At 33.0% G+C, this 27,686-nt stretch overlaps 2 protein-coding genes across 3 annotated transcripts; one reads left to right on the top strand and one right to left on the bottom strand.

The window, feature by feature from the left end:
* The first annotated feature begins 885 nt into the window (after nt 1-885).
* On the top strand, nt 886-9,164 carry LOC142613330 (GATA transcription factor 26). 2 transcript variants are annotated; one of them, XM_075785637.1, is made up of 8 exons: nt 886-1,437; nt 3,890-4,261; nt 5,076-5,508; nt 5,877-5,949; nt 6,266-6,369; nt 7,180-7,366; nt 7,474-7,582; nt 8,585-9,164. In XM_075785637.1, the coding sequence occupies exons 1-8, from the start codon at nt 1,398-1,400 to the stop codon at nt 8,893-8,895; spliced, it is 1,629 nt and encodes a 542-aa protein (XP_075641752.1). In that variant the 5' UTR covers nt 886-1,397; the 3' UTR covers nt 8,896-9,164. The 2 variants fall into 2 exon arrangements, with proteins under 2 accessions (XP_075641752.1, XP_075641751.1); XM_075785636.1 differs by having other exon boundaries at nt 7,468-7,582.
* Nucleotides 9,165-16,863: 7,699 nt separating this feature from the next.
* LOC142611977 (histone-lysine N-methyltransferase, H3 lysine-9 specific SUVH6-like) lies at nt 16,864-17,640 on the bottom strand. The gene has a single exon (XM_075784119.1). The coding sequence runs from the start codon at nt 17,638-17,640 to the stop codon at nt 16,864-16,866; it is 777 nt and encodes a 258-aa protein (XP_075640234.1).
* Between the last annotated feature and the right edge of the window lie 10,046 nt (nt 17,641-27,686).

Below are 27,686 nucleotides of genomic sequence, written 5' to 3'. Positions count from 1 at the left end.
AGTATATTTTTGCTTTTGAATTTTTATATTTATACTCAATAGCCCTAAAATAAGTTGCTCAAATCACCCTTAAAACCTAAATTGAAACAATTCTCAAAAAAAGAAAAGAAAAGAAAGAAATACCCATAAACCTAAATTGAAAGAAGAAGAGAGAAGCAATGTTAATCTGGTGGGGTATCTCTCAATGCTCTCATTGCAATTGTTAGGCAAATGAACGATGGCCAAGGGATTTGCAACATCCAATGGTCACAAGGCCGGTGACTTTAGGCTTTATTCTTTTCAGAAAGACCCACTAAATATTTATCAACATCATGTCATCACACACCTAAGAATATATATATAAATAAAAAATATTTTAGGTAAAAAGGAAATAAAGAGGAAGAAGTCTAAGAAGGAAAATATATGAAGCCAAACAAACTCTCCTTGTTTCTTTCTCCTTTTCTTTCTTGTTCTCTAGCTATAGCTTTTCATTTTTTTTTTAAATATCTTTATCAAAATTTCAGCACTTCTATAATACCATATATTAGTTTTTTAGGAGAAAATTTTAAACCAATAAAAATAACTCAAATTCCACTTTAATTCTGTGGTCTTATTTTTCATGGGGCTTTTTTTTTTTTTTTTTTTTCTGACTAAAAAAGTTATATAGGGTTTTGAAAATTTACAAACACTCAGCTAGAAAAGTCCATAGTCAACAGGATATAGGCAATAATATTCTTCCAAAGTTCTACTTCTACCCCTCACCCCCTTTTGTGGGTTAAAAAGAAAAAAATTAAGTTTTTTTTTTTTTCTTGAAGTTTTACATTCTAATAAAAAAGAATTGAAACCTTTCAAAAAAAAAAAAAAAAACATCAAAATAAAGTAAAAGAAAGCTGAACATTTTACTTCATATACAATACAACAACAAGAGGTCACATACAACACACACAGAGACCCTCTCTCTTTCTCTTTCTTCTCTCTCCCATTCCACCTTCCTTTTTTCACAACCATTTATGAGATTCCTCCAATGGTCTTTTCTTTTCCATTGGATTGTACAGATTCCTAGCTGAAATACCCATCTTAATCCCTATATTTCTTGTTCATTTTTAGCTGTTCTTTGTGATTTTTCTAAGACTGTAAAGACATTAAAACTCTTCTGGGTCTCTTTGGCTTTTGCTGTCTTATGCAAACTCTCTTTCTGGGTTGTTGCAGAAAAGCCTTTGTACCCAGTATTATTATTATGCCACACAAGGCTTGAAAAGAACAATTATATATTTTCACACTATTTTTTTTTTTTGTAAAAAAAAAAATTAAACTTTTGTCTATAAATTGGTGCTTTTTATTTGCTACTTTTTTATTATCTATTTCTGGGTGAATTTTCTTTGAATATCTTTTTCTTCACTTGAGGAAAAGAGAGAGACATGGGCAAGCAAGGGCCTTGCTGTCACTGTGGAGTTACAAGTGAGTTCTTGTTTCTCCAATTTTTATTTTATTTTATATATAATTTGAACATAAAATAAAAATTGGTTCTTCATTGCTTTAATTTTCAACTAAATCTTATGCAAATGGTTTTATATAAATAATTCTTTCATGAAAATGAATAACTGTGTAGGAAAGGGAAGATATTACCTGGACAAAGGAAATGAATTTACAGTATGTACTGCTCTTGTATTGTTCTGTTTGCATATTCCAGAACCACAAGTATTCTTGTTTTCAGTTTGAGTTTGTTCATGAATTTATTTTTTAATTTTTGATCGTTTCCTTAACTCTGTACTTTTTATCTCTTTGTTGGGGTTTCTCTCCTTTGACTGTCTTTCAAGTTTAAACTAATCACCTGTTCAAAATTGATTTTTGAGTCTGTTGAATACTGGGTAGTTACAGAGTCTACACGTTACTTGTAGTGCTTTCCCATTGCTCTCTAGGTGTTTGTGAACTAAAATACCAAGTCAAACTGTAGTTTCTGTTGGTGTTTTTGCTAACTTTAGGATTCAACTCACATAAATGTCCCCTTTTTGTGATACCCATGTGTCATTTCCTTTTTGCCTTGGACTATGTTAATGATAGGTTTCTTCCTGGTGTTCCTTCTAAACCATTTCTTGCTGTTTGTCATTGGAGTGTGTTTGTGCTACCATTCTCTCAAACTTCACTGGTCATGGTTACTCTAAATGCTCACGGTTTTAATAAGAACTACTCCTAAACCATTTTCGTTTTCATTGGGATGAAAATTGTTCTGAAGCTTAAACTGTTCCTTTATAATTGCAAAAGAGTTTGGTTTGTTATCAAAAAACCTAGTGTCAAGCACATTATCTTGGGTGCTCGTTCAACATTGAAGATGTTCTTACCTATTTTCCACAACTTCAATAGCTCACGTCGGCTCAACGAAGTTCAATTTTAATCATTTGAGTTAGTACTACAAGTATTCCTTTTGCTTATGAGTCTGTTGAATAGAAGTAGAGCAAAGAGGGTAAAAGCTTATTCACATTACCAATCATTGTTACCTTCTAGTCTGTGCTTCAACCGTGTGAGCTTAATGTTAAAGTGACTCAAAGATTTAACAAAGCTTAATTGGTTTTGGGAATTGCCAATGACCTTTAAGTCAAATGGCATTTCCTGGTGTTTCAAATAGAGCTATTAAGTGTTCCAATCCCCTTCCCCACTTACAATGTATCAAAAATTGGTTTTGGCAACTACTTCTGACAAATGGTGCTGTTGTGAGGAAAACCTCAAGAGCAATCCAATTCGTTTTGATTTGTTTGTTACTCAGTGCCCCTTGTCTCAGTCATTTGTTAATGGGTTAGAGTTCACCTGTTATATCAAAAAGAAAGTCCTATCTTCTTGTCTAGTCCATCTAGCCTTATGCCACGGATTCCATCCTGTATTTCTTCCTGCATTAAGAGAAGTCCATATAGACGTATGCCACGGATTCCATCCCATGTTTCTTCCCGTATAAAGAGAATTATAGTGGTACCTCTCATCCTAGGTTACATTGGGAGAAGTGGCAACCTGGGTTTACATTTTTAAGTATGGATGGGAAACTATTGTTTTTTGAAAGGAAATGAAGCAATGAACTAACAATCTAAATCCGCCACATGCTAGAAAAAGGTACTTGCAAACCTGACAAATCATTAGTTGCAGGTAATGTCCATGTGAAACTGCTGACATCCATTTGTCCCATTCATCTAATTGTAAAAGTGATTTTTTGTTTCTATCTCTTCATAATTGCCATGCACTCTTTCCTTTTTAAATTTTTTTAAAAATAAGTTGTGCTTGGCAACTCATTGATTAAAGGTCAATGCTACTTTCATTCCTGGTCTGAGCTTATGCTCAAACACTATTATACGTTTGGCTGACCAGCTAGAGCTGAGCTATGTTCTAATTTGAGAGTTTTGGGCTTTTCCAATCCTCTTTTCCATAGTCCAGCTATTATTAGTTCCATGGAACCAGCTGCTCTTATATTGTTCTTTTATGTGATAAGAGTCATAGTTAACCATAATGCTATTTAACAGGCATTGCTTCTGAGCATATTGCTCTTTGCTTGTACAGCTGGTTAAAATGCTGGAATCGTTGTCTCATTCCAATCTCTCATTCAACATGAAACTCTGTGGGTGAATACAAACTGTCATAAAATTGTTTAATCTTTGTCTTGCAGATACGCTAAGCTTTGTCCATATAGTTTTGTCATGGCTTGTTTGCACATTTTTCATCTTCTAGGCTTATCTCTTCTTGATACATTGATGAGATGACACATCAGTTTGTGGGGTTCTTTTCATGTTAACATGACAAATGAAATTGGATTAATTTGAAGTTTTAGATGAGCAATTGCTTAAAGTTCATCTGCTAATCTGTATTATATCTCTCTTGTGCTTAAAGTCATTTTATTGTACTGATTGCTGACAACTAAGCATTTTAACAGGCACTCCTCTTTGGCGCAATGGTCCTCCTGATAAGCCAGTCTTGTGCAATGCATGTGGGTCTCGGTGGAGGACAAAGGGAACACTCGCAAATTATACCCCTCTACATGCACGGGCAGAACCTGATGATTATGAGGATCACAGGTATTCCAGGGTGAAAAGTATATCAGTAAATAAGAACAAAGAAGTGAAATTGCTCAAAAGAAAGCAAAATAGTGATAATATGATGGTTGGAGTGGGTGCCCCCGATTACAACCAGGGTTTTCGAAAGGTGATAGATGAAGATACAAGTAATAGATCAAGTTCTGGCTCGGCCATTTCTAACTCAGAGAGCTGTGCACAATTTGGCAGTGCAGATGCAAGTGATTTGACAGGTTGGACACTCGCTACAACTAGTAGTCTTGGGGCCTGTTCCTTTATTGCAAAAAGAGATTCTATTTTGTTTCATTAGAGCAAAGTGATGGAGTTTACCTTATTTTAAAGTAAATGGAAGAGTTTTTAATTCGTTTCCAAATGTCTAATTGCCTGTTGCTATTATAAGTTTTATGTTTGGTATTAGGGAAGAGTGGGTTCAGGGAAAAGGATCCATAATAAAAGAGAAAAAACAGAGAAGAAGACACTATGATATGTAGTTTGCGCCTTTGCGGCAAAATAAGATTGATGTCTTGTTAGATACAAGTCAAAATAAAAGAAGCAACCTCCTCTCGTTTTTCAGAACGCGAAACTCTGGAAGTTAGCTGCTATTCACATCATGTTCATCTCTTATTGGCGAGAAATTCATGGTTTTATGGTACTAAGAAAAATCATAATGATAAATGCCTTATTTGATTAGTATAATTAACTCCATCTACATGTTTGTATTCCCCCTTTAATCTAATGGAGCCCAAAAGTAATTCAACACCATTGATTTTCCTTGATCAAAGTGCTAGATGTGGCTGACAGTTCTAAGTGCATTTTTCCTGTATTCAGGTATGGTATTCATTGTTATAATTTTTTTCTGCAGGTTTTTCCTTGGGAATTAGATCTTTATCTGAATGAGTTTTGGTTATGGACTCATTTTTAATCTGTTTTATTTATTTTTTTCATCAACTTTTGATTATTTTACTGTACCTGCATGATGAAGTTTTGTTCTTTTATTATAGCTTAGTAAATCTGACTATATTTGTCATCCAATTGGTGTCCTTCCAGGTCCAGCTCAGTCAATGGTGTGGGACTCAATGGTGCCTTCTAGAAAGAGGACCTGTGTGAGTCGTCCAAAGCAATCTCCAGTTGAGAAGCTTACAAAAGATCTTCATACAATTTTAAACGAACAACAGTCTTCATATTTCTCTGCATCTTCTGAAGATGATCTGCTTTTTGAGAGTGAAACACCAATGGTCTCTGTTGAGATAGGACATGGAAGTGTTCTCATTAGGCATCCGAGCTCAATAGCTCGAGAAGAGGAATCTGAAGCTAGCTCACTTTCGGTTGAGAACAAACAATTTCCATCTAATGAGGCTTATTCCCACTATGCAATCACTTCTGTACATAATGGAAGCAAAGGTGTCAATTTCCCAAGTCCTGGGGTCGAAAAAATTAAGAATCATGCTGGACAAGGGATGCAACCAGAGCATCTTAAAAGGTAACTTCTTCCTGCACTAGTTTCAGAGCTTGTATGCATACTTAAGTATGAAGATACATATGCAGGTGTTGTCATTCAACTTAGAAAGGAAGTTTTATACTTGTTGACCTCCAAAAATTTTTAGTACAATAGAATTGTTATTGGTAAGCATAACTATAGTTTCATGTCCCAGCATCGATACAGAGCCTGCAACTTGTTTCAAAAGCAATAATAGAAATGTCTTTGCTGTGTATTTTTCCTAGAACACTGATCATAAGTGTGACTGTGAGTCATGGACCATATGTGGAGAAACTGTTACTCCATGGGCAGGGAAACATATTGAAATCATCTCTCACCATAATTAATATTTCTTCTGTTTGCAATTACAGGGACAAGTCTCAGAATGAAAACCTACAAATCCTGGCCAGCCATAATTCACCACTGTGTAATATAGATTTGAATGTAAGTTTTGTTCCTATGCTTCTCCTTTGGTTGTGCCACTGAAGCTGATTTTTTTTCAAATTTGATGTTATTTAACTAATAGCAAATGCAAATAAGGCCTGCGATCAAGTTATCCATTTCTTTAGGAAGCAACCTAAACCGTACATAACTTTATGCATAGCACTATGTGTGGTGTTCACAAACTTCTGAATTTTTGTAATGGTTATGATCCCTTCAATTCTTGTCTTATTCCTATATCCTATTGCAAAGTGATCCTGGACCCAAATTAATTGATGTGTTGAGGGCTTATCATAATTGTAGTTCATGTTTTGTGTAGGATGTTCTAAACTTTGAGGAGTTAATGAGAAACTTGACAAATGAAGAGCAACAGCAATTACTGAACTATTTATCTCCAGTTGACACTCTTAAAGTTCCTGATAGGTTGGCATCCTTTTTGTCATATAATCTTGACATTTATCACTGTTGACCACAAGATACTTTTTCCATAAAATGTCATTTGCAACGATGAGCATTTATTTATTTTTAATTTTGCAAGATGAAACACATTGCATATGCTGTGTTTCATCAATATGTCCTTTGCAAGCATGAATATGTTAAATCCATGTTAGGTACGTATAAAACCATTTCATACATACATTTGCAATAGAGTGGACAATCCAGTCTTTTGGAGTGGAGAAATATTGCTGCATGAGTTTAAGTTATAGCAACACAGATAGATGCACACACTGACACACACACTCCTGAATCCTGATGCTTCAATTCTTTTTGATAGTCACTTAGTATCCAAAGAGAAAGATTAAATAAGGTGAGCTATGGTCTATGGTGTTCACCTTGTTTGGTATTTACTGGGTAATGCCAAAGACTGTGGTGGAGCTTTTAGCATGTTGGCAAGAAAAGTTTGGCCTTCATCACAATGGTGTTATTTGGATGGCTGTCCCTTATTGCTTGATGTAGTGCATTTGGTGGGAGAGAAACAACCAGTGCTTTGAGGGTTCAGAAAGGACAGTAGCTGACCTTAAACTTTTCTTCTTTAGAACGCTGACTAATTGGATGTCCATTGTAGGAAGCCATTCCATTTTTTCAATCTATGATTTGATGGGTGTTTGTAACTTATGTACTTGATTGTTATGATCCCTAGCTGTATATGCCGTGTATAGATTTGAATAAATTTTACATTACTTATCCAAAATAAAGATCCTGCCCTCATGGTTGTTTAATTGTTGCATGCAGCCTCAAAAGCACTTTTGATAGCCCTCAATTCAGGGAGAACTTAATTTACTTTCAGCAACTGCTTGTGGAAGGGGTATTTGACAACTCCTTCTCAGGAGCAAAATCTGAAGACTGCAAGAATTTGACAAGTCTTGCAATATGCAATTCGTTGAAATGCAAATGGGTTGAAAGCTATCATCTACTTAAGGTTTGAGCTGGCTTTTAAACTCTGAATGTCATTAGATGAAAATTTTAAAATTAATTGATTCTTCCGCCATTGTATGGCAACTTATTAACATCTTTCTATAGTTGCAGAAATATAAAAATAGTTCTGGAGGATCTGTTTTAGGACCCAATGCAACTGCCTCAAGTAATTTCATAAATGTCAAGAGATTGCGTGACAGCCAAAGCCAAAATCTTCCAGGTTTGGTGAAGATTTTATTTTTGGCAGTAATTTGTTGAATGGCCTTGTTTTTTTGTCTGAATATATCTGGTGGAAATGGAAACACTTCAAAGGGTTTAACTCAACCTTTTTTTTTTGATAACTCAAAAGGGTTTAACTCAACTTGGATTTTCTTATGCTTGGTTTTTCCTACGAGGAGGAAAATTACTTGAGAAGCCTAAAAAGAGCTTCAAAAGTTGAGTCAATGTCTTTGCCTAATGACTACTAGGTGTTACTTGTACAACTGATGTAGTGAAAAGATCTTCTTAACATCATCTGCAAGTTTTTCCATCCAGTTAGAAAGTGCATACAAACAACTTTTCAAAACTTATGTTCTTCCGTTGTTTTTGTTCCATCTTGTTTAAGTTAATTTTATTGTAATTATAAATTATATTAGTAAGATAAAGTTTATGAATCACACAGACACGAGTCTAAGCCCCCTTTTCTCCTTGCACTTCTCAATTCCTCTTGACCTGTCCACCAATAAGTTGTATTCCATCCTTGTGGTTTCTAGGTTAATTTGGCAGTTGGCATTACCTGGAAATACACAATCCTCATAATCGCCTTTGGACTGGACATGGGACACCGAGGGTTGTTCCTGTTAGGCATTTTATGTACATAAGCAAAGGCAATATTCTCTCATATTTAAACTAATAATAGTAATTATTAATTAATTATGGGGCCTTTAAAGTGCTCTTGGACTTGGAACCCCAAGAAGGCATACTCATAAGACAAAGCAAATATGAATTTATTTTCACCAGAGAATGGATAATTACTGGAAATTTACCTCACTCCAAACGTTCAATTACAGTGGTTTTGAAGTATGAGATGATGACTAGATATGCTAAAGCCCCATGGACAATTTTATTTTGTAGATTGTAAAGTGAGCAGCATTATCACTTTAAAACTTCATAAAATGGTAATATTTGCAATAACATTAATATACACTGGAATGGTTCTTAAAGAGTATCCTGCATCTTGCAGAAGTGAAGACTACAATGAAGTGCCCAAAAAGGATGATTGTGAAGGCTAGCTATGAGAACAAGGAACTCATAGACAATGATAGTTCTTGCTTTAGTCCAAGAAGCCTATTTGCTTTGCCAACTGAAGGTAGCTCCCTCACGTTGGATTCTTTCAATTTTGTAGAAGAAAGTTCTGATCAGGATTTGCTGCTGGATGTGCCATCCAATGGCTCTTTCCCACAGGCAGAGCTCCTTCACCCATCTTTAAGTTTTGATGGCCAACAGGCAAGCACTAGTAGTAGTTCAATATACCAACATCTTGTCCGTCGCTGACAATGTAAACGGTTTCTAATCACTAGGGCTATATTGTAGGTTTGCCTTTGAAACCTGTGACTTGGATTCACATATTTTGAATGGTAAACAGGAAGTCTGTGAATGAGGTTTGCTGGTTGCTCCTTATATCTTTTATCCTTTTTGAACTCGGAATAGTAAGGGATGAATTTTGTGGGCTTTTTGTATAGGTTACAACAGATTGTAATATATAGCTCATAATACGGAACTGGTAATTCCAGAGTTTTGTATGCAATTTCTAGTTTGTCCTGCAAGTAACCTAAAGATACCCTATTGTAGGGTTGCTTTATTTGTACTCAATATTTTAGCCAAGAAAAAATGAAAAGAAAATATATGTGCTTTAAAAAAAGGGTGTGAAAACTTTGTGGGATGCATGTGAAGGAAGTGGACGTTTAGCCTGCCTTTATGGCGTGTGGTCGAGTCCTGCATTGTTCAGTTGGCTGATTGCATCATAAGATTCATAACAATCTGTCTGCTATCCACCAAAGGATAAAAAATACAGAAAAAAAGAAAGTGGTGCTTATATAATAAGGTTCAGAGTTTGACCTTCGTTTTAAATTTAATCTATAAGTTTTAATGTACTTAGTGTTGATGTTATTGATTCAAATTTGTTGCTATCTGTATCTGTAATATTTTATTTTCATTGAAGGTAACTAAGTACCACACAACACTTTGGTTAGGAAAATCTTAGCTTCTAGAGGCTTGAATATTTCACCCTTCTGCCCTAGACTTGGCTTGAGTACAGAATTTATTGTGCATATGCTTTGTGGCATCAACATTGTTTTGGAACAATTCGGGTATTCTAAATTTATGTATCTCCTCCTTTGGTTCACTCCTTTATGATTGGTTTCATGTCAATTGTAATTCTTTGATTATACTCCATGAACATATTGGTTTTCCACCCAAGCAAGCAATTCTTTGGGCCTCAAGCAAACTTTTTGGAGAATTGCTTTCATAAGGCCTTTGAATTTTTCCTGGTTTTGGGGGTAGTTATATGGGGTTTTTTTTTTTTTTTTTTTTCCAGAGAAAAGTTTCAGATTGCATTTATCAATAAAGGCTAAATTTTCCATCCAGTGGTACATCTTCCATCCATGATAAAATTGCTTGTCTAGCTAAGGAATTGGCTACTGCGTTCCCTTACTGATGAACATAAGAAAAGCTAATACATTAAAACTAAGAGGCTAAGATCTTTGAATCTTGGATTAAGTGACCGAACATGGTAAGAGAGACCACCGCATCCCCTTGGTGCGGTGGTCACTCTACAAGTGTAAATGCTTGTAGGGTGTGGGGGGTAAGGGCCGGAGTTCAAGTCTCTATGAAGGAGTTTTACACACATACATTTAGATTAGGCTAAAGTAGATATTATATCTTGTATAAAAAAAAAAGAGTAAAAAAAGAAAAAGAAAAAAGAAAAAAAAAAAAAAAGAACATGGTAAGAGAGTTTCCTGATCTTTGGATTAAGTTCAATGAACTGAGGGGCCTCTTCTTTAGTTGGAAAACTTCAAACCGTAGCAATATGCGGTCCAACTAATATTTACTGATTCTAAGAGTGATTTCAATTATGTAAGATTTATTGTTTTTTCAACAGGTTTACTTTTATGAAGGAGGAACGAAATAAGTAAATTTGGAAGTTCATACTTCATGGCAATGTGAATGAATAAGAGGAAAATAGAAAAGAAATTTAGTGTTCTATTTTATAGACAAAATATAAGGGGAAAAAAAGTGGTGTAGTGATTTGATCATACTACGTGTTTTCAAATTTGAAAAATTGTATGATAGATAGATATGTTTCATGTCTATTCAAGAATGTAAATATCATTTTAAAGATAAATGAAATTAGTATTTGTCTTTATCTATTTGGTAGTCTCTCTTGTATAAATTTAAATGTTGACAATGTATAAAAAATGGTAATGAATTTTTGAGTTACAAATTATTATCTAGCCTAACGTGGAGGTTTGAACTCTCTTGAAGTAGTCCATTTATCAAATTATGAGGTCTTGATTCTCTCAAAGCAACTAATAAAAAGTCAGGTTCTTAACACTCACATAGTAGTCAAACGTGTTTTCATTGGCTAGTAAATAGTCATATGTGTGCTAACTTGGTGCTTTGGGAAGATCATAGGCTACTAATTTTGTTTTGTTAAATTATCTTCTCATTTAATAACTTGGTGGACTTTAGTCTTTGACTTGTTCTTAACATTTTTTTATTATTAATTATTGAAATTAGCCTTTTCAATATATATTCGAAGGTAAAGTTGTTTACCATAACTTCTCTCAAACTCTACAAAAGTGAGAAAGCAGAAAATTGGCCCCAAAACTTAGTATGGCCTTTTTTTTTTTTCTTAATTACCCCCAAAAATGACCTAAGAAAGTCCAAAAGTATTTTGGAAGTGCTTTTGGATCAAGCCTAATTGATATATGGTAGTAAGGATTTACATCACTATCTAAGAAGTTTGCACGCAAACCCAAACCCAATACAAGGAGGAAAATCACAAAGAGAATAAATTCAAGTAAATAATGGTCAGAAGCATAAACAAATACCCATACATGTCTCTTTAAATACACAATGCATTTTCATCAAGCGGATGGTAATTCAGATTTAATACAAGCAATTGCAAATAGTTTATAAGCGTTCAACCATTCAAAATTTCAACAACTGTTGAGTATTAAATCGAACCAAAATAGAAACCAGCAAATGATAAATGGAACAATTAGAAAATCGTAAGTTTTTTTTTTTTATTAAATAATTTCAATGGAGGGCAACAAGGGTGCAAAAGTACATTAAAAGTATACAAGAGACTTTATAAGGTTTGTGTATATCTATTTTATGCTAAAAGTAAGTACCCTCTAGTAGAAATAAAAAAATTTCAATTTTTTTTTATATATTAAATCAAATGACTGAAATGAGAATTATTTAAGCGGGTTTGAATTAACTCAATTAGTAAGTTTCTGTTATTGAATAAAATATTTATGTTCAAATTTTGTCTACATCAAAATTAATTAATGTTTTAACCTAATAATAAAGAATAATCATAATAGAAAGCACACTATAAGTTCAAATTTTATTATATGTAAAAAAAAAAAAAAGGCGAGAACCATTCAAAGATGATTGAAAGATAAGTGTTGGCCTTTGGTGCAAGTAGCAAAAGCTATGTACATGTGTAATTCAAGTGGGCCAACCATTAGCTATGTGCTTGTGCAATTCAAGGGGGAATATTTACCGACATATTTGGAATCATCTTTTAGAGTTTGTAGAGCCTTTTTGGCGCAACTAAACCAGCACATACCTTGCCCAGACCCAGACAAACAGATGAGGATTCTCGGAAGTAAAAAACTATACAAGATGTGACTATCATGTTTTCTGGACCTGCTTTGACTGATTCCTTCACTGACCACTACTGTCATAAGCTAATTTATCAGAGGCCATGAATTGTGAGCCATTAAGTTATAGCTCAAAAACAGCAAGCAAGTTGACTAACGAAAGACACAAAATAGAGTTGTAGACAGTACAAAATATAGTTCTAAACAAGTGTTACTGTACAAAATAGCAATTACATTGCATACTCACTACCTCTACCTCCCTAATTTGAAGCTCCTATCCTCTCCATTTTGCTTTTTGAAAATAGACATGGTCCATCTGAAAAACACCCTTTTTCCCATATTGGCTACCCCATCAACAGCTCCCAACAATGACCCCAACAGGCCAAAACAAACCCCCTTTTCCATTTAGCATCTAAAATTTACAACCCCTAAAATTAGTCGATGACCCACAAAACATACTACCACTTCTTCCACCACGGTAAGACCAAAACCTCCATTTTTTTTTTCTCCAAACCTACTCATCTTCACCATCAAATGCTTCAAACCCCTTTTCCAGCCACCAACACGGCCGCGGAAAAGTCACTCCACGCCGCATACAAATCTCTAAAACACTAACACTCTTAAGACCATCATCCTTTTCTTCATCATCACACCTCTGTTTTAACATTTTCAACACATCCAATATTGTAACCTCCTTCCCAATTACGCCGCGATTATTCTTCACTCCCTCTGCTCTGTTCTCCTCCTGCGCCATTGACGCCGGCAGCACGCGGTACCTCTTGCTACCATTCGCCTTTTCGCGCAACTTCTCCTGATTCTTCTCTTCACCTTCTTCCCAATCGTCTTCTTCCAATTCAGAATCAACAATTACGGTATCGCCATAAGGAAACTCCAGCTTTCTCTTTGTCGAGCCTTCCATGGAAATTTGGGCTTCTTCGTCTTTGTTCTCTTCCACCGCCGTTTCTTCAATAATTTCAGTATCTTGATGAGTCAATTGAGCCTCAGAATCCAAATTTTTCGAAAGCCCTAATTTCTTCGATTGCTCCGAAAACCCTAGATCAGAGTCCTTCCCCAAATCAACAGCCTCATCGCCGTCCGTACAATTGGGCTCGGGAGCGCGTGGTCCGTTGACCTCCGGATCATCGGCGGCCACCGGTGGCTGCTGTTCTTCCGAGTTGGCGAGTAGGGAACCCTCGGTTGGGGTATGGAACAGGTCCTGAGGGGTACTATCGTCTTTTCCCCCCTCCTCCTCCTCCTCCTCCTCCTCCTCGAGAGTCTCTGGCAGAGACACCATGACGATCCCCGTGGACTCCACTTCCACTTCCATGGGCTGGGTCGGGTCGTCGGAGTCTTCGTTGGCGCCGTGGTAGGAGCATCCGTCGGGTCCTGCAAACCCGCAGTGGCGTAAGCGCTCCTCTTGCGATGCCGACACGTGGCAGAGCTCCGTAATAAAGGCAAATGGGTCGTCCATTTTTAGGGTTTTGGGGTCAGCTCCGAAATCGGAACCATACGAAGGTTTTACCGTTTTGTTTTTCATATATATATATATATATATATATATAAATTTTTATTTATTTTAAAAAATTGAGCGGAAATTTAAACGGTTATTATTTTGAGTTTTAGGGATTTTTATTTAATTTTATTGGGTTTTTCTTCCCGCCTTTTTTTTCTCTTTCGGTTGATAAATTTTGATGGACGGTTGGGCTTCGGCTTTCGCTTTCGCGGGTTTCACTTTTTAATAACTTTCTCGAAGCGGTGTCGTTTATTGTGAACTTCTTGGAAGTCTTACCGTTGTTCAACATCAACCCTTTCCAAAAAATAAACGGGGATTATCAACATAAATTGCAATGAATAAAACCACCGTCACAACAATTTTACAACAAAATTTAAAGTAGCAAATTATTAATGGTAAGTAAAAAAAGTGTTTAGCTCAGATAAGAATTTGTTGTGTTCATAGTACTATTCAGTTACAATCAAAGTCCAATCCTCACAATTATAAGATTTTGACAAAAATGTAATTTTAATCCCTACATTTTGAACTTATTCTCGTTTTGGTTCCTATGTTTTAGTCATTCCTACTTGAGTCCTTGAAAAAAAAAGTGTAAAATGCAAAACTGACTCTCTAAGTTTCTTCAGATTTCATTCTAGTATTCTAACTTTGCTTTTGTTCATTTCAGTTTTCTAACTTTCAAGTTTATTCAATTAAGGTTTTTCCATCAACTTTTGTTATATGTTGTGGTTATTTTTTCAGTTTTGTAAATTTTTCTTCAAATTTTTAAATTAAAAAAAATTCAATTAATGATTGAAAAATATTTTTCAAGATTTTTTTTTTCCAAAGAATATTAACAAAAGTTAACCGAAAGGTCTTAATTGAATAAATCTAAAACTTAGAGGACTAAAATGAACGAAAATAAAATTAGATTACTAAAATGAAATCTGATAAAAGTTAGAAAGTAAATTTTGCATTTTAGCCAAAAAATAAAAATCATGTCCAATTTGGTTCCTGCGATCAACTCACTAACAGAAAATTTAGGCATGGCAAATGAAGTGCATTGTTGACATGTTAGATGTTGACAAAGCTAATAAAATAATAATATAAAAATTTATTTGATTTTTAAAAAATTCCATGTCATCATATAAATAATTAAAAAAATTCTAAATTTATATTTTATATTTTTTAAAAAATTAATTAAAAATATTATTTTCATTGGAATATGCGGAAGAACATGTTCTTCCCCCAATCTTTGGTAACATGTTTAGACGGCTAATATGGCACAATAACACTGTTTTCTAAAATATATATCAATTTACCACTATTTCAAAAATATATAAGGATCTACCACTTTTTGGATACTTGAGTTTGAGGAACTCGAGTTTTCCATGATATTTGAGTTCTATAAACTCGAGTTTCATGAAAAAAATTTCTAGCAAATTTGAAGGCTATTTTTTCAAAGAACTCGAATTCGTGGAACTCGAGTAAGATGGAAAACTTGAGTTTCCTAAACTCGAGTACCCCAAAAGTGGTAGATTCCTACATATTTTTAAAACAGTAGTAAATTGATATATATTTTGGTAAACAGTGGTATTGGGCCATTTTGGCCATGTTTAGACCCTCTCACTCTCTTCCATTTCCATTTCCAATTACAATTCCTAACCAAAACCAAACAAATCCTCTTCTTATTTACAATCATGTTTTTCTTCCTGGTTGAGCTTTAGAAATAGAGGTGGTGTGGGTGAAAAGAGATCTACCACCGCTGGGCTTGAAAGAATGAGAAAACAGAGGGAGATAGAGTGACCTAAAGAGAGTAAGACACACTGGCAAGTACCATTGGTGGTGATGGTAAAGGACATCCTCTTCACTCAGATCCAAGCTAACCTCCGCTCCAATGACCCCCTCGATGGTAGTGGTGGGTTGTTTCTCTCTCTCTCTCTCTCTCTCTCTCTCTCTCTCTCGATTGTTTGATAAGTGGTGTGGTGGTGGGTTTGATTGTTTGTTTGGTGGAGGGGTTTTTCTAGGTTTCCGTGGAGGTGAGTCGTTCGTTGGGTTTGTGTTTGTGTTTTTTTCATAAGAAAATTGCTGGGTTTGGGTGAAAAGAAAATTGCCAAGAAAATGTTGTGCTGAAAATTTTAAGCATCAGTTTGTTAAATGTGAGTTATATAGTGTTTCTTTTGAAAGAAAATCCTGATTTTCTGGGGAAAATGTTGATGATTGCTCAAGGAAAATTTATGAGGTTGGTTGGGTTTGTTGTTATTGTGAGCCGAATTGGCTAGGTTTTGTCTGTGTGTGAGGGGGGGGGGGGGTTGTTTCATAAGAAATTTTTTAGTTTTGGGTGGAAACAAAATGTTGTGATGAAAATCTTAGGCATCTACTTTTTAGATGTGAATTTTTTTAGTATTTGATTTTAAAGAAATTTTATGGGAAAGATCTTGAATGCCTAGAAATTTTTGGTGTTCTTGAGTTCTTGTTATCTAGGTTTATGTTTTGTGTATTCATGTTCAAATTTGAATCCATGTATTTTTATGTTATTAATTTTGTTAAATTTGATAAATTAATTAAAAAAAAAATCAAATGCTGATGTGGCATTTATTATTATTATTATTTTATTAGTTCCATCAGTATCTAACATGCCAACGATACATTCTGTTTGCCACGTATGGATTTTTTGTTAGTAGGTTGGCAGTAACGACCAAAATTGACATGATTTTTTGTTTTTAGGAACTCAGGTAAGCGTGACAAAAAAGTAGGAATCAAAAAGAGAATTGGCCTAAAATATAGGAATTAAAAGTGCATTTTTGCCGAAGATTTTTCTTCTACTCTAAATGTATGGTGAAGGATTGTTGATACAAACATTCTAAGATAATAATGTTTTGACGAGAGAGGCCTAGTGTATTAGTTACTTTTGCATAAAGAACAATGTTTTCTATAGTCATTTCTCATTATCTCTGGAGTCTGGACTCATATGGATAATTAGGAATGTCGTAAGAATGAATGAGAGTGTCTTAGATAATAGAATGATTATACAATGAGGTTTAGATTTAAAACACCATCTTCTTATAGCTAAGTCATCATAGGACGTAACCAAACAAAAATACAAATGTACAATGGAACATAAAGCATCTCATTAACAATTCAAAACTTCTTCAATTTTATCCAAGAATTTCCAGATTGATCATCCATTCTTACCAAACGAAACTTATAAACTCGAAAACCATTGGATCCAAGTTCTTGCCAGTACTCTCGCACCATGTACAATCCATCATAGATAAAATTTTCACCCATCACATTAGGTCTCACTGTATGAGATTTAACCATGCGAATTACTCGAACAGGGTTCTTGGCATAAATACTATTCTTCAACGCAGCATTTCCTCGTGTAAGCTTTTGATCTTCCGATGGCTTCTTCTTATAAGCCACATTTCCTCCTTGACCCATATATATCAACTCCTTCGACCCCACCTGGTTTTCATACCCTCCTGAATCTACAATGCTTGTGGCTAGACTTTGCTCATTTACTTTCATGTAATCTATGCCATTTCGAGGTGGACGATGAAGACCTACTAATTTCAGTTCTATTCGGTACTTGAATCTATCACCAACATTTACCCCTGGGATGTTACCAAATTGATGACATGAGAGATTGACAAAGTTTATATTTTTCTTGAGAATATTATATGCTTCCATATCGATCCTCCTTGTATATTTTTCATCTTGTATAAGCTTCCAACACGTAGCTCTAAATAATTTCAAAATCTCCTCCACCCTTTTGCGAGCACTACTATTTTCTTCAGCATCATCACTTTTACTATGCATCTTCACTTTTGAAATAGCATTTTTACCATGTGGAGGAAAACCCCGAGTGGCTGAAATTTTCCTACGTTTAAAATCTCTCTCTTCTTTGTCTTCCATAGTAAAATCGGTCCCCGTAAGAAATCTAATGAAAAAAAAAAAAACATTAGTATTATATAATTTCATTTTTTATAAATAGTTTAAACAGTGCTAAAAGGGGAAAAAAGTTTGTGACATTGCTAATTTCATTTTTTGTTCCATGTGTTAAATCTTTTAAACATGGGCCAAATTAGATGAAAAATATATGTATGGGCCAATTGGCCACTCCTAGAATCCTACCAATAATTACATTAAATTATAGTAATAGATAGTTGATGTATGACTCATTTTACAAGCCCATTTGAAATGCTTGTGTGTACGCGCGCCCTCGCACGTTTTATATTTTAACTAAAAAACATGAATTAATGAAGAACATTCTCTTCTTTGTCAATATCAATTAATATCAATTTTTTTTTTTTTTAATACGAGATAAAAATTTTACTCTAACCTAATCTAAGTATATATAGACTTGAACTTCAACCCATACTCCACAAGTACGGAAAATTATTAGGTACTTCTGGAATATTATAAATGTATACTCTCTCTTCTCACATGAATGATAGGCCCCACTATGAATTTAATTAGTAGAACTCACCATTCATGTGAGAGGAGAGAGTACACATTTATGGTACTCCAGGAGTATACAATAATTTTTTCACAAGTACTTATATTTGTAGAGTGACTATAGCACCAAAGATAGACGGTGGTTTTAATATCAATCTTCTAATTAAGTGGCAGACATGCTCTCTTTTATTAAGAAAACTGGGGTTTGAATTCCCCATCTCATTATATTTTTTGTTTGTTTTTGAGAACACCTTTCTCATTGTTGTAGCTATCAAAAAAGAATTCACGACATCATTTTTCTAAAACTAATGTATTAAGAGGAAATCATCAACACTTAGATTCAACAACATACACTAACATCTTAAAAGAGTCATGAAAAGGTATAATATTGACAAAAAACAATATCATGGTTAATTGTAAAGCTATCACTTATAGAATACGTCTCACAACAACAAAATATACTTTTAGAAAATTTCCCATTTAGACGAAGTTCTATAAAATTTCTATTGGTATATCTACATTAAAAAAAAAAAAAAGTTTACATCAAAGACATCATTTAGAGCTTTCGATGCATTAAGCAAAACTACTCATCCCAATTATGACATGGTGAGCTAGCTATCCCATCCACAAGATTTGATTAAGATCACTGTATCTATAATTGTTTTCTAACAATACAACATCATAGAGACAATATATCACAATTTAATGATTTCATTATAAATGAAAGTATTCACAATTTGGTTGCTGAAAATCATCCAGATCCCAAATTTGATAATCTTAAAGAGCTAAAAAATTTATTCAGAAAAAAGATTAAATTACAAGAAAATTACATGAAATAACAAATAGATAAATGTACTAAAACAAAATTTACAACATTTGCTCAAAAAAAAATTTACAACATTTTCCATTTTAATATTCATGAAAAATATAACAACTTGTTTTTGATAGAAAGATATTAGAAAATATTGCAAATTCATATACCATAAAAATTGTTTTCCACAAATGTATCACAAAAAGAGAATAATATATTATTATAGTGGTAAAGAAAAGAAGCACAGAATGTTGAGTCAAAAAAGAAAAAAAAAGAAAAAAGCATACACCTCATATATTAAACAAAGTAAACAACTATATTGTGATCAGCACCATAATATTTTGCATGATAATTATAACATTCACATTTATTTTGAAATGGTCACAAACAAATACATTCAATATTTTCACTCCAAATAAATAAGATTAAAAATTTTAAGGATTAAATATGCATTCTTTTTCTTAGAGTTAATTTCTCAAAAACTAGAAAGCAAGTGGTACATACATTTGAACACAATTGATTGATCTGAAGTCAAGAGTGTTGTAGCTCAATTGGATTGACACCTCCTAGTATGTCATCCAAGGTTCAAATCCTCCCTCCCCTGTTGTAATTATCAAATCAAAAAGAAAATAGATTGATAAGAAACATACCATACAAAAAGAAAGGATCAACAAGAGCTATCTCACATTCATGTACATGTATATAAAATAAAAATAGCATTGTCAAAATATACCAAAAGATCGAGAACTTTGATCAGAGTAGCATGCTCCTTGAGTGTTTTTTTTTTTTTTGGTGAGTTATCGATCATTATTTTGCAAATGGGAGATAGAGAGAGAGAGACAAAGACAATGCCAATATGTAAAGAGAAATACTATGTTTATAACAATTTCACAATACTTTCATAATAATTAAATCATAGGTGTCAAGTTGTTACCGGTTGTAATTGATGGATAAAAAAGTAATTTTAGCGTAAGTTTAAATTATAACCAATAATAACTTACCACCTATAATTTGTTGTCAAAATTTTGTCAATACATAAAAGCGATAAAATTTACAAATATATATATATATATAATTTATTAGTGAAAATTTGGTGAATATATAAAAGCGAAAAAAAGAAAAAAAAGAAAAAAAGTTGGATCTGAAAGTTTGACATGGTCTTTTGGAGAATCCAATGGCTAGCATTGGTCTTAACTCTTTTAAGGCATGCAAATATAGGTAACTGACCCTTTAAAATAGGTAACTATTAGGTGGTTTGTCAAGAAATGATGGTCCAGGTTGCTCAAGACGTAGTTCATTTATGATTTATCTAAATAGAATCCCACTATTAATTTTTGACGGAAAATTCTAATAAAAATAATAATTTGTGACAGAAAATAACATTGGTTTGGCTCTAACAACTTGTTATCACTTATATCATATTAATAGCCAAACAAAAAAAAAAAGACTTCAAATTGTTCATATGAAAAAAATTTGGAGACAGAATTAATTTGAAAATGTTTGTTGGCATGTTATAAAAAGTCTGTCAGTAGTGAATGGTATTAGGTTAGGAGAGCCACTACTTACTAACTTCATTCAAAATTAAAGTCAGTTTTAACTATTAATTTTTTTATTATTATGTAGAAGTCAGTTTTAATTGAACAATAGAAATAACTAAATTAGTAATAATTGTATGGTTTAAATTTAATACAATGTCCATGGTAGGGCTTGTCTGTTCTGTCCGTGCATCCTATGGTACTACTTTCGTAAAGAGGGCATATTAATACAAATAAAATAGATATTAATTTTTTTTTTGAGAAACATAAAATAGATATTAATGGTTGGAGTCTTGGAAAAAATAATTAAAAATTTGTTTAATAAAAAAATGGACCTGCACCTATAAAATTTTAATGTGATAATGGATTTTTTTTTTTTTTTTTTTGGGTGGGAGTAGTTATTATGAGAAACGGGTTTGGTCACATGTATGGAATTAATGTGTCAAAAGGTGAACTTATATCGGACAATGAAAATAACTAAATTGTAATAATTGTATGGTTTAATGCGATCTCCATCTCCTTAGCTCTTCTGTGTCTTCCCTGCATTCTATGGCACCACTTTTAGAAAGAGGGCATATTAATACAAATAAAATAGATACATATTTTTTTTTTGAGAAGAAAATAAAATAGATATTAATGGGTTGCGGAAAAGGATTCCAATTTTTTCTTCTTTTTAAAAAGGTTGACTCATAATTATAAAATTTTAATGTAATGTTATGTCAAGAGAATTGTAACTTAACTGTGTGGGATTTTTTGGTATTTTCAAATAAGATATATATTCAGGGTTCAAACTCTGTACCTCCAACTATCAAATTATTAACAACAAAAAATGTGATAATGGATGGATTTTTTTTTTTTTTTTTGAGAAAGTGATAATGGATGTATTTGGTTACATGTATGGAATTAAAGTGTAGAATGTGAACTTATGTAGACAATTTAATTAGTAAGAGAATCAAATTTAGGTATCATATTAGATATCGTGACAAGTACTACTTTAACTCTTTAAGGCTCTATTTGGTTGGGGAGATAGAAAAGTGAATGATGGAAATTTTTTTTTGTTTTCTCTCACTTGTGTAATTTGTTGGGAGGAAGATAGAATAGTAAAAGGATGAAAAACTATTGATAAGAAAAACTCATTCTGCCATTTACAAATTTCAATGTGATTGGTGGTTTTCATAAACATAATAAATGAATGTTGACTTACTTTTTTGTGATTGGTGGATTTTCAAAGTTTGTAATATTTTTTAAATCACTCTTTTTTTTAATGTTTTTTTAATATTTTCCTTTTTTATTTGATAAAAAATTTGTTTTTTATTTATTGGCTACTATTTGGAGATTAGATAGACTTTGTTGATTAAAATTTGGGGGTTTACTTTCACTTGAGGGCCTTAGGTGATTACCTAACTGGCTTAATGTTTGAGTTGGCACTGCATTTTCCCTCCCAACCAAATAACCAAAAACCTTATTTTTCCTCCTATTTTTCTCTCTTCCTTTTCCATCCTCCCTCAAATCACCCAAACCATAAATGAAGAATAGAGCTCTCTAGTAGTAGAAGAGGGCTCTTATGGTCCTTCAATAACGAAGTTTTGACTTCCGATCGAAAATTTGAAAGGCTAAACAGCCTAAATTTAATCCTACGTCTAAATTGGTTAATACTATACTAGCTGTTTTCTCTTTGAGCACATATACTAGTCTTTTCACATGTATTATATTTTTGTTCAAAGATTTTTTTTAATAAAATATATAATATTGGTAAGTTATAATTACAAGCAATTTTAAATTCGATGTAAAACATGTGTTCTAAGTTTATAGAATTTGAAATTTTAATCATACTTTTCTAACATTTTGATGGACAATTTTGAACATGAATTCAAATAGAATAAAATGATGAAAAAGAATATATGTGACCGACTCTAATTAATCTATTGAAAATCCATAATCAATTCCAAAATTTTGAGACTAATAAGGTTTTGTTGTTGATAGGAAATTTTTTATTTATTAATTTACCATTATGTACTTTATTAGTCTTATTGTTAAATCATTTTTATTAGGTAATAAGATTATTTCTGGAAGTATAAACTCAAAAAATTATTCCAATTATATATTTAGATATACTTTTCCAAATTGGCAAATTATTATGTAATTTCCTTAAAATTTTAAAATAGTATATAAGTGTTATGTTTAAATATAGATTTTTTTGAGTAAACAGTAATACTTATTAGAACATACACGAGAATGGTAATATTATTATTTTAAACCGGGTTTATAATATATTATATAACCAGAGTACAACTACAAAATAACTTAACTTTTGTAGTTGTAGACTGGGGTTTTAAACAGCGGACACTAGTACTAGACATACACAACCAATGTGGGATAAATATCTCTATTTTTTTTTAGTAAACAGTAATACTTATTAGAACACACATGAAAATAGTTTAAATATAGATTTAATTCAAGATAAATGCTCTTTACTAATTGTAGTAATTATAATTGATGGTTATGTAACTTGGATAGAGGAAAATCTTACTATTATTGAGGATAAATGCTATGTCCTCAATAATTTCATAACAAATCTTAAGTGGTAGATTGTTATGAGTGAGTAAAAAAAATAATTTAAATTGTGGATTCAAATTAGAACTAATAACAACTTACCACATATGATTTGTTGTGAAAGTGTTTTGAAAATATTGTAGGCGTAGTATTTCTTATTATTGAGTCAGTTTTAATCTAAGATGTAATATTTTTATCTTCTCTTTAATAAAGTTACCAATCTTCTTATAAAAAAATTTATAACCTACAAGTCTACAACAACAGCCGGGTTTACCTTATAATATATTAAACTTGTTCGATAAAAAAAAAAATTATCTTATCTAGTTAAAGAGAGTTTTAGTGGGGGAAGAACAAAATATAAAAAAGTTCAAAAAATGCCGAAAGTTTTGTATCATCCCTCAAAAAGGCTAAAAAAATAAGAGTAGGGCTTCTCGTGTTTGGTAGCACGAGTAGAGCTCTCTCTCCACATTTTAATTTGTCCATGTTATGAATGGTTGCAATTATTGATCAGTTTTAGTATCTTTTTGCATCTGATCTATTTGATAAAATTTTAGTTTTTAACTTTTATATACAATTTTTTTTCTAAATCGCACTTTTTAAAAATAAAAGAATATTTTAACACATTTTCAAAAATAAAAAATAGCAAAAGCTATAACCTAATAACAAAAAACATACTTATACTCTGTTTGTTTTGAAGTAAAACATTTAACATGTAAAAAATTTTCAGTAAAAATTTTTTAGATGTTTGGTATGAAAAGTAAAATTATTTAAAGTAAACCACAAAAACTGATAGCTCAACACTGAAATTGCTAGTGTCGGAGGTCCAGTGGCTAGATCCCTGGAACCAGCAATCAGAGTAGTAACTCTGGCAATTGGACTGTTGATGATCACTACTGGAATGGTATTTGCGGTGACCGAACTGCCAACACTAGTAGACAAAACAACGTCTTTGGTTATCAGACCTTCGGCGTCGGTTGTAATGCAATATCTCTTTCCATCAAACCGCTGACACTTGTCGCTGGTGTGGTGTCTCTAGCCATCGAAACATATCCAGTGAGTTGTCTCAGACCATCGAACTAACAGCATCGATCGTCGATGTAGCGTCTCCTGCCATCGGACCATTGACATTGATTGGCGGAGTGGAGTCTTTGAACACTAGACCGTCATCGGTTGAGGAGCAGAGTCATCGGCCACCAGACTGCCATCACAGGTTAGCGGAGAGGAGTCATCAGTCACCAGATCGCCGGCACTGATGACTAGTGTGGAGTCTCTGGCCACCAAACTGCCGGCACCTATCGGCTATCGCCAAAGCAATGTCTCTAGCCATCAGACTGGTAACCTAGCAACCAAATGGAGGAGGGGAAGCCATTGTGTATTTTTGAAAAGTATTTTACCAGATTTTCAAAGGTAAAATATTTTACAACTTTTTATAACAGATTTTACTATCAACTGAAAATATTTAATAAGTTTGATTATATTTTACCTGCAAACAAACGCTTGAAAAATAAGAAAAAAAATTTCGAAAAATATTATATCAAAACAAACGAAGCGTTAATGTTAGTTTCTTCATTCGTGAGTTTACCATCTTCATGCGGTTTTCCAATGCATTCCACTAGTTATCAACAGTAACAAAAGTTTATGTGAATAGTGGGCTTAGCTCTCCATCCTATACCCCCAGTCTTGAGGTTCATTCACACATGAGACATGGCAAGACAACAAAAACAACCCCAACATCACTAGCATTAGGGGTTGTAAAAACCCTCAATTACTATTTTACAACCCAAAAGCATAAAAAAAAACCCACTACATTCGGGTGGGCATACTCACTTTTTTTTTTTTGCAACCTTTCTACGGTGGGTTCTAATAAATAAGAACCTATTGTAGCAAGTTGTAAAGAATTCTTTAATATAAAAAGATTCTCTCTCTTCCCTAATATTTGAGTTATATTTTATATTATATTAGATAGAGTAGGTTTTTAGATGTTAAAATACCAATTTTTATATCGTCCTCGATGCTAATGCTTAAATATTCCCACTAATAACCCCACAAATACAAGCACATTAAAAAAAAGTTATTTACTCGAAATAAGAGATTAAATAAAAGAGGAAAAAAATCCAATTGAAACAAGGGCGGACCTACATACGGGCTGGGGGGGGCCATGCGCCCCCCCCCCCCCCTCCCACCCCATTAAAAAAAAATTGGTATACAAAAAATTAAAGTTTGCCCTTAAATATTTATATATATATATATATATATTTGTCTCTCATCCTCTAAAATATTTAGACATTGACCTACAAGAAAAGAAATAAATAAAAAAAATTCATGCCCCTTTAACTACAAAAACAAAATAAAAAAATAAATATGGACTAAACAAAAATCGTGCACAAAATAAGAAACATTTATTTTGTATGTTATACTTTGTTGATGTGTTATATAATATGAAATGTTTAAAAATACTTATTTTGTATGTAATATTTTGTTGAATATGAAATAGATGTTAGTTTTTATTTTCATAATTTTTTTTTGGTTTTAAGCTTTGGCCCCCTTCGGGTATGAATCTTGGTTCCGTCCCTGAATTAAAAAAAAAAATCATATTCTGTAAAATTAGTATTCATATTTTGTATTTTTTTTTCTTAAAAAGGTCATGTTTGTATTTAAATTATAAATAATTTTGGTTAGAACTTAAATTTTATATATATATTATTAAAAAAAATTGAACATCCACATGTGAAGAGGTTAGTAATATATGCAGTGGAAAAGCCAAAAAAATTTATTTGAGATGTCACAATTAACTTTAACCGTATAGATATGTAATATTCTATTTTGTATATCTAATTACTCTACGCTATTAAAAATAAAAAGATATATATACACACACACACACACACGATAGGATTTGAAAATAATGCTATCATTATAATTTATTTGTAGAATAATTTGAAAAATTCTTTTTATATTTTATGCTTATATTTTTCCTTTTTTAAATTAGTAAAAAATATTATATAATCTCAAGTCATATGTTATTCACTCTATAACTATGATTTATAAGCCATACAAATATTATATAAAACACTTTTTTTCCCTACAATTTGTTCACAGTATATTGGATAAATAATGTGATTAACTCAATTATGCAAAAAGAATAATTTAAGATAAAACTATTTTTGTAAAGATACAAGTAAAATAATTTAAATAATTATTTTATATTTATGTTTCTATTTTTAATTTTTTAATAAATTATAAACAATATATAGGCATAGATCCCATTGGCATGCACCAAATACCTGCATATGAGGTTGGGAAGTGGCTGGCGGTGGCGGGGGTTTTGAAAAATTTTGAGGGCAAAATTGTCATTTGGTTTGTGTTAGTAAAGTTAATTGCGTGGCTTTTTTTTAACAGTTGTCAATCACCTATTGGATATTAAATACCAAATAAGGTGCTGACCAGAGAGGTCAGGTTAAGGTATGAGAAATAAATCTAAAAAGATAGGGGCAAAATAGGGAACAAGGAAAATAATGTTATAGTTCCCAACTAGCCGTTATTTTTGAATGATACAAATACAAAATCCATCCCTCTGTTTTGGTCTCTCCGAATCAGAGTCGGATACGGTGAGGAGTGACCGACTCTGCTTTCATTCTCCCACTCAGAGAAGGATATATGTTACAATGTTTTTAATTAATATAAATACCCAACAACAAACCCTCTCTTCCTCTCAAAAAAAGAAAAAAAGAACAAACCCTCTCTCTCTCTCTCTCTCTCTCTGTTTCTAATTTTATCTCTGAAACTCACAGAGAAAACCCACTTTGTACCCCACAATTTTTTTGCTTTCCTGAGTGTAGAAACAGAAACTAAGATTCTTGGAGGCCAATTCAACTTAAGAATTGAATTGGGAGTCTCTTTCTCGTCTCTGTTTTTTGCGGGTTGCTTTATCTCTCTGTAACTCACAGAGAACTCATCATCAAAGCCATGGCAACTCCCGGTTCACTTTCTGAGTGTGATTCCTTCAATGAACTCAAAAGGGAGTGCACCAGAGATGAACAAGTGGACTTGGACTTGCTCACTCTTAGGGTTTTGAAGGACTTCATTCTATTCCTCTCTAAAAAACCTTCTCTGCCTCTGCCACTGACTTCAGGAGAGAAGCAAATTGAATATTGTTTCAAACCCACCTGGGGTTCCTTCCAAAGAAAAAGATCGAACCTTGCTTCTTCCAAGCCTCGTACCCATTACCGATTGCCAAATTTGAACGTCAAAAGGAAGAGGTTTTCTCAACCCACTGGCATTGCAGATCCGGAATGGAAAGGCAACAAAGAAGACCCAATTGAAGAAAAGCCACCAAAGAAGCCCAAATTGAACCCAACGCTTTCACGTTCAAACCCATCACCAAAACTGCCTCAAAATTTGCAGAATATCATCGACACAATGGGTGGAACCCAATTGGTTTTGGTCATACAGAAAAGTCTCACTAAGACTGATCTAAACCGACATAACGCTCGGTTGTCCATGCCTTTAAGCCAAATCAATGGCAGTTTCTTGAGGGAGGCAGAAAGAGAATATCTGGATCAACAACAAGCAATGGAAGTCCCATTCATGGAGCCCTCCGGTAA

The sequence above is a fragment of the Castanea sativa genome, chromosome 10, assembly GCF_040712315.1.
Source record: "Castanea sativa cultivar Marrone di Chiusa Pesio chromosome 10, ASM4071231v1".
Classification (NCBI taxonomy): Eukaryota; Viridiplantae; Streptophyta; class Magnoliopsida; order Fagales; family Fagaceae; genus Castanea; species Castanea sativa.
This window is presented reverse-complemented; position numbering and strand designations above follow the sequence as displayed.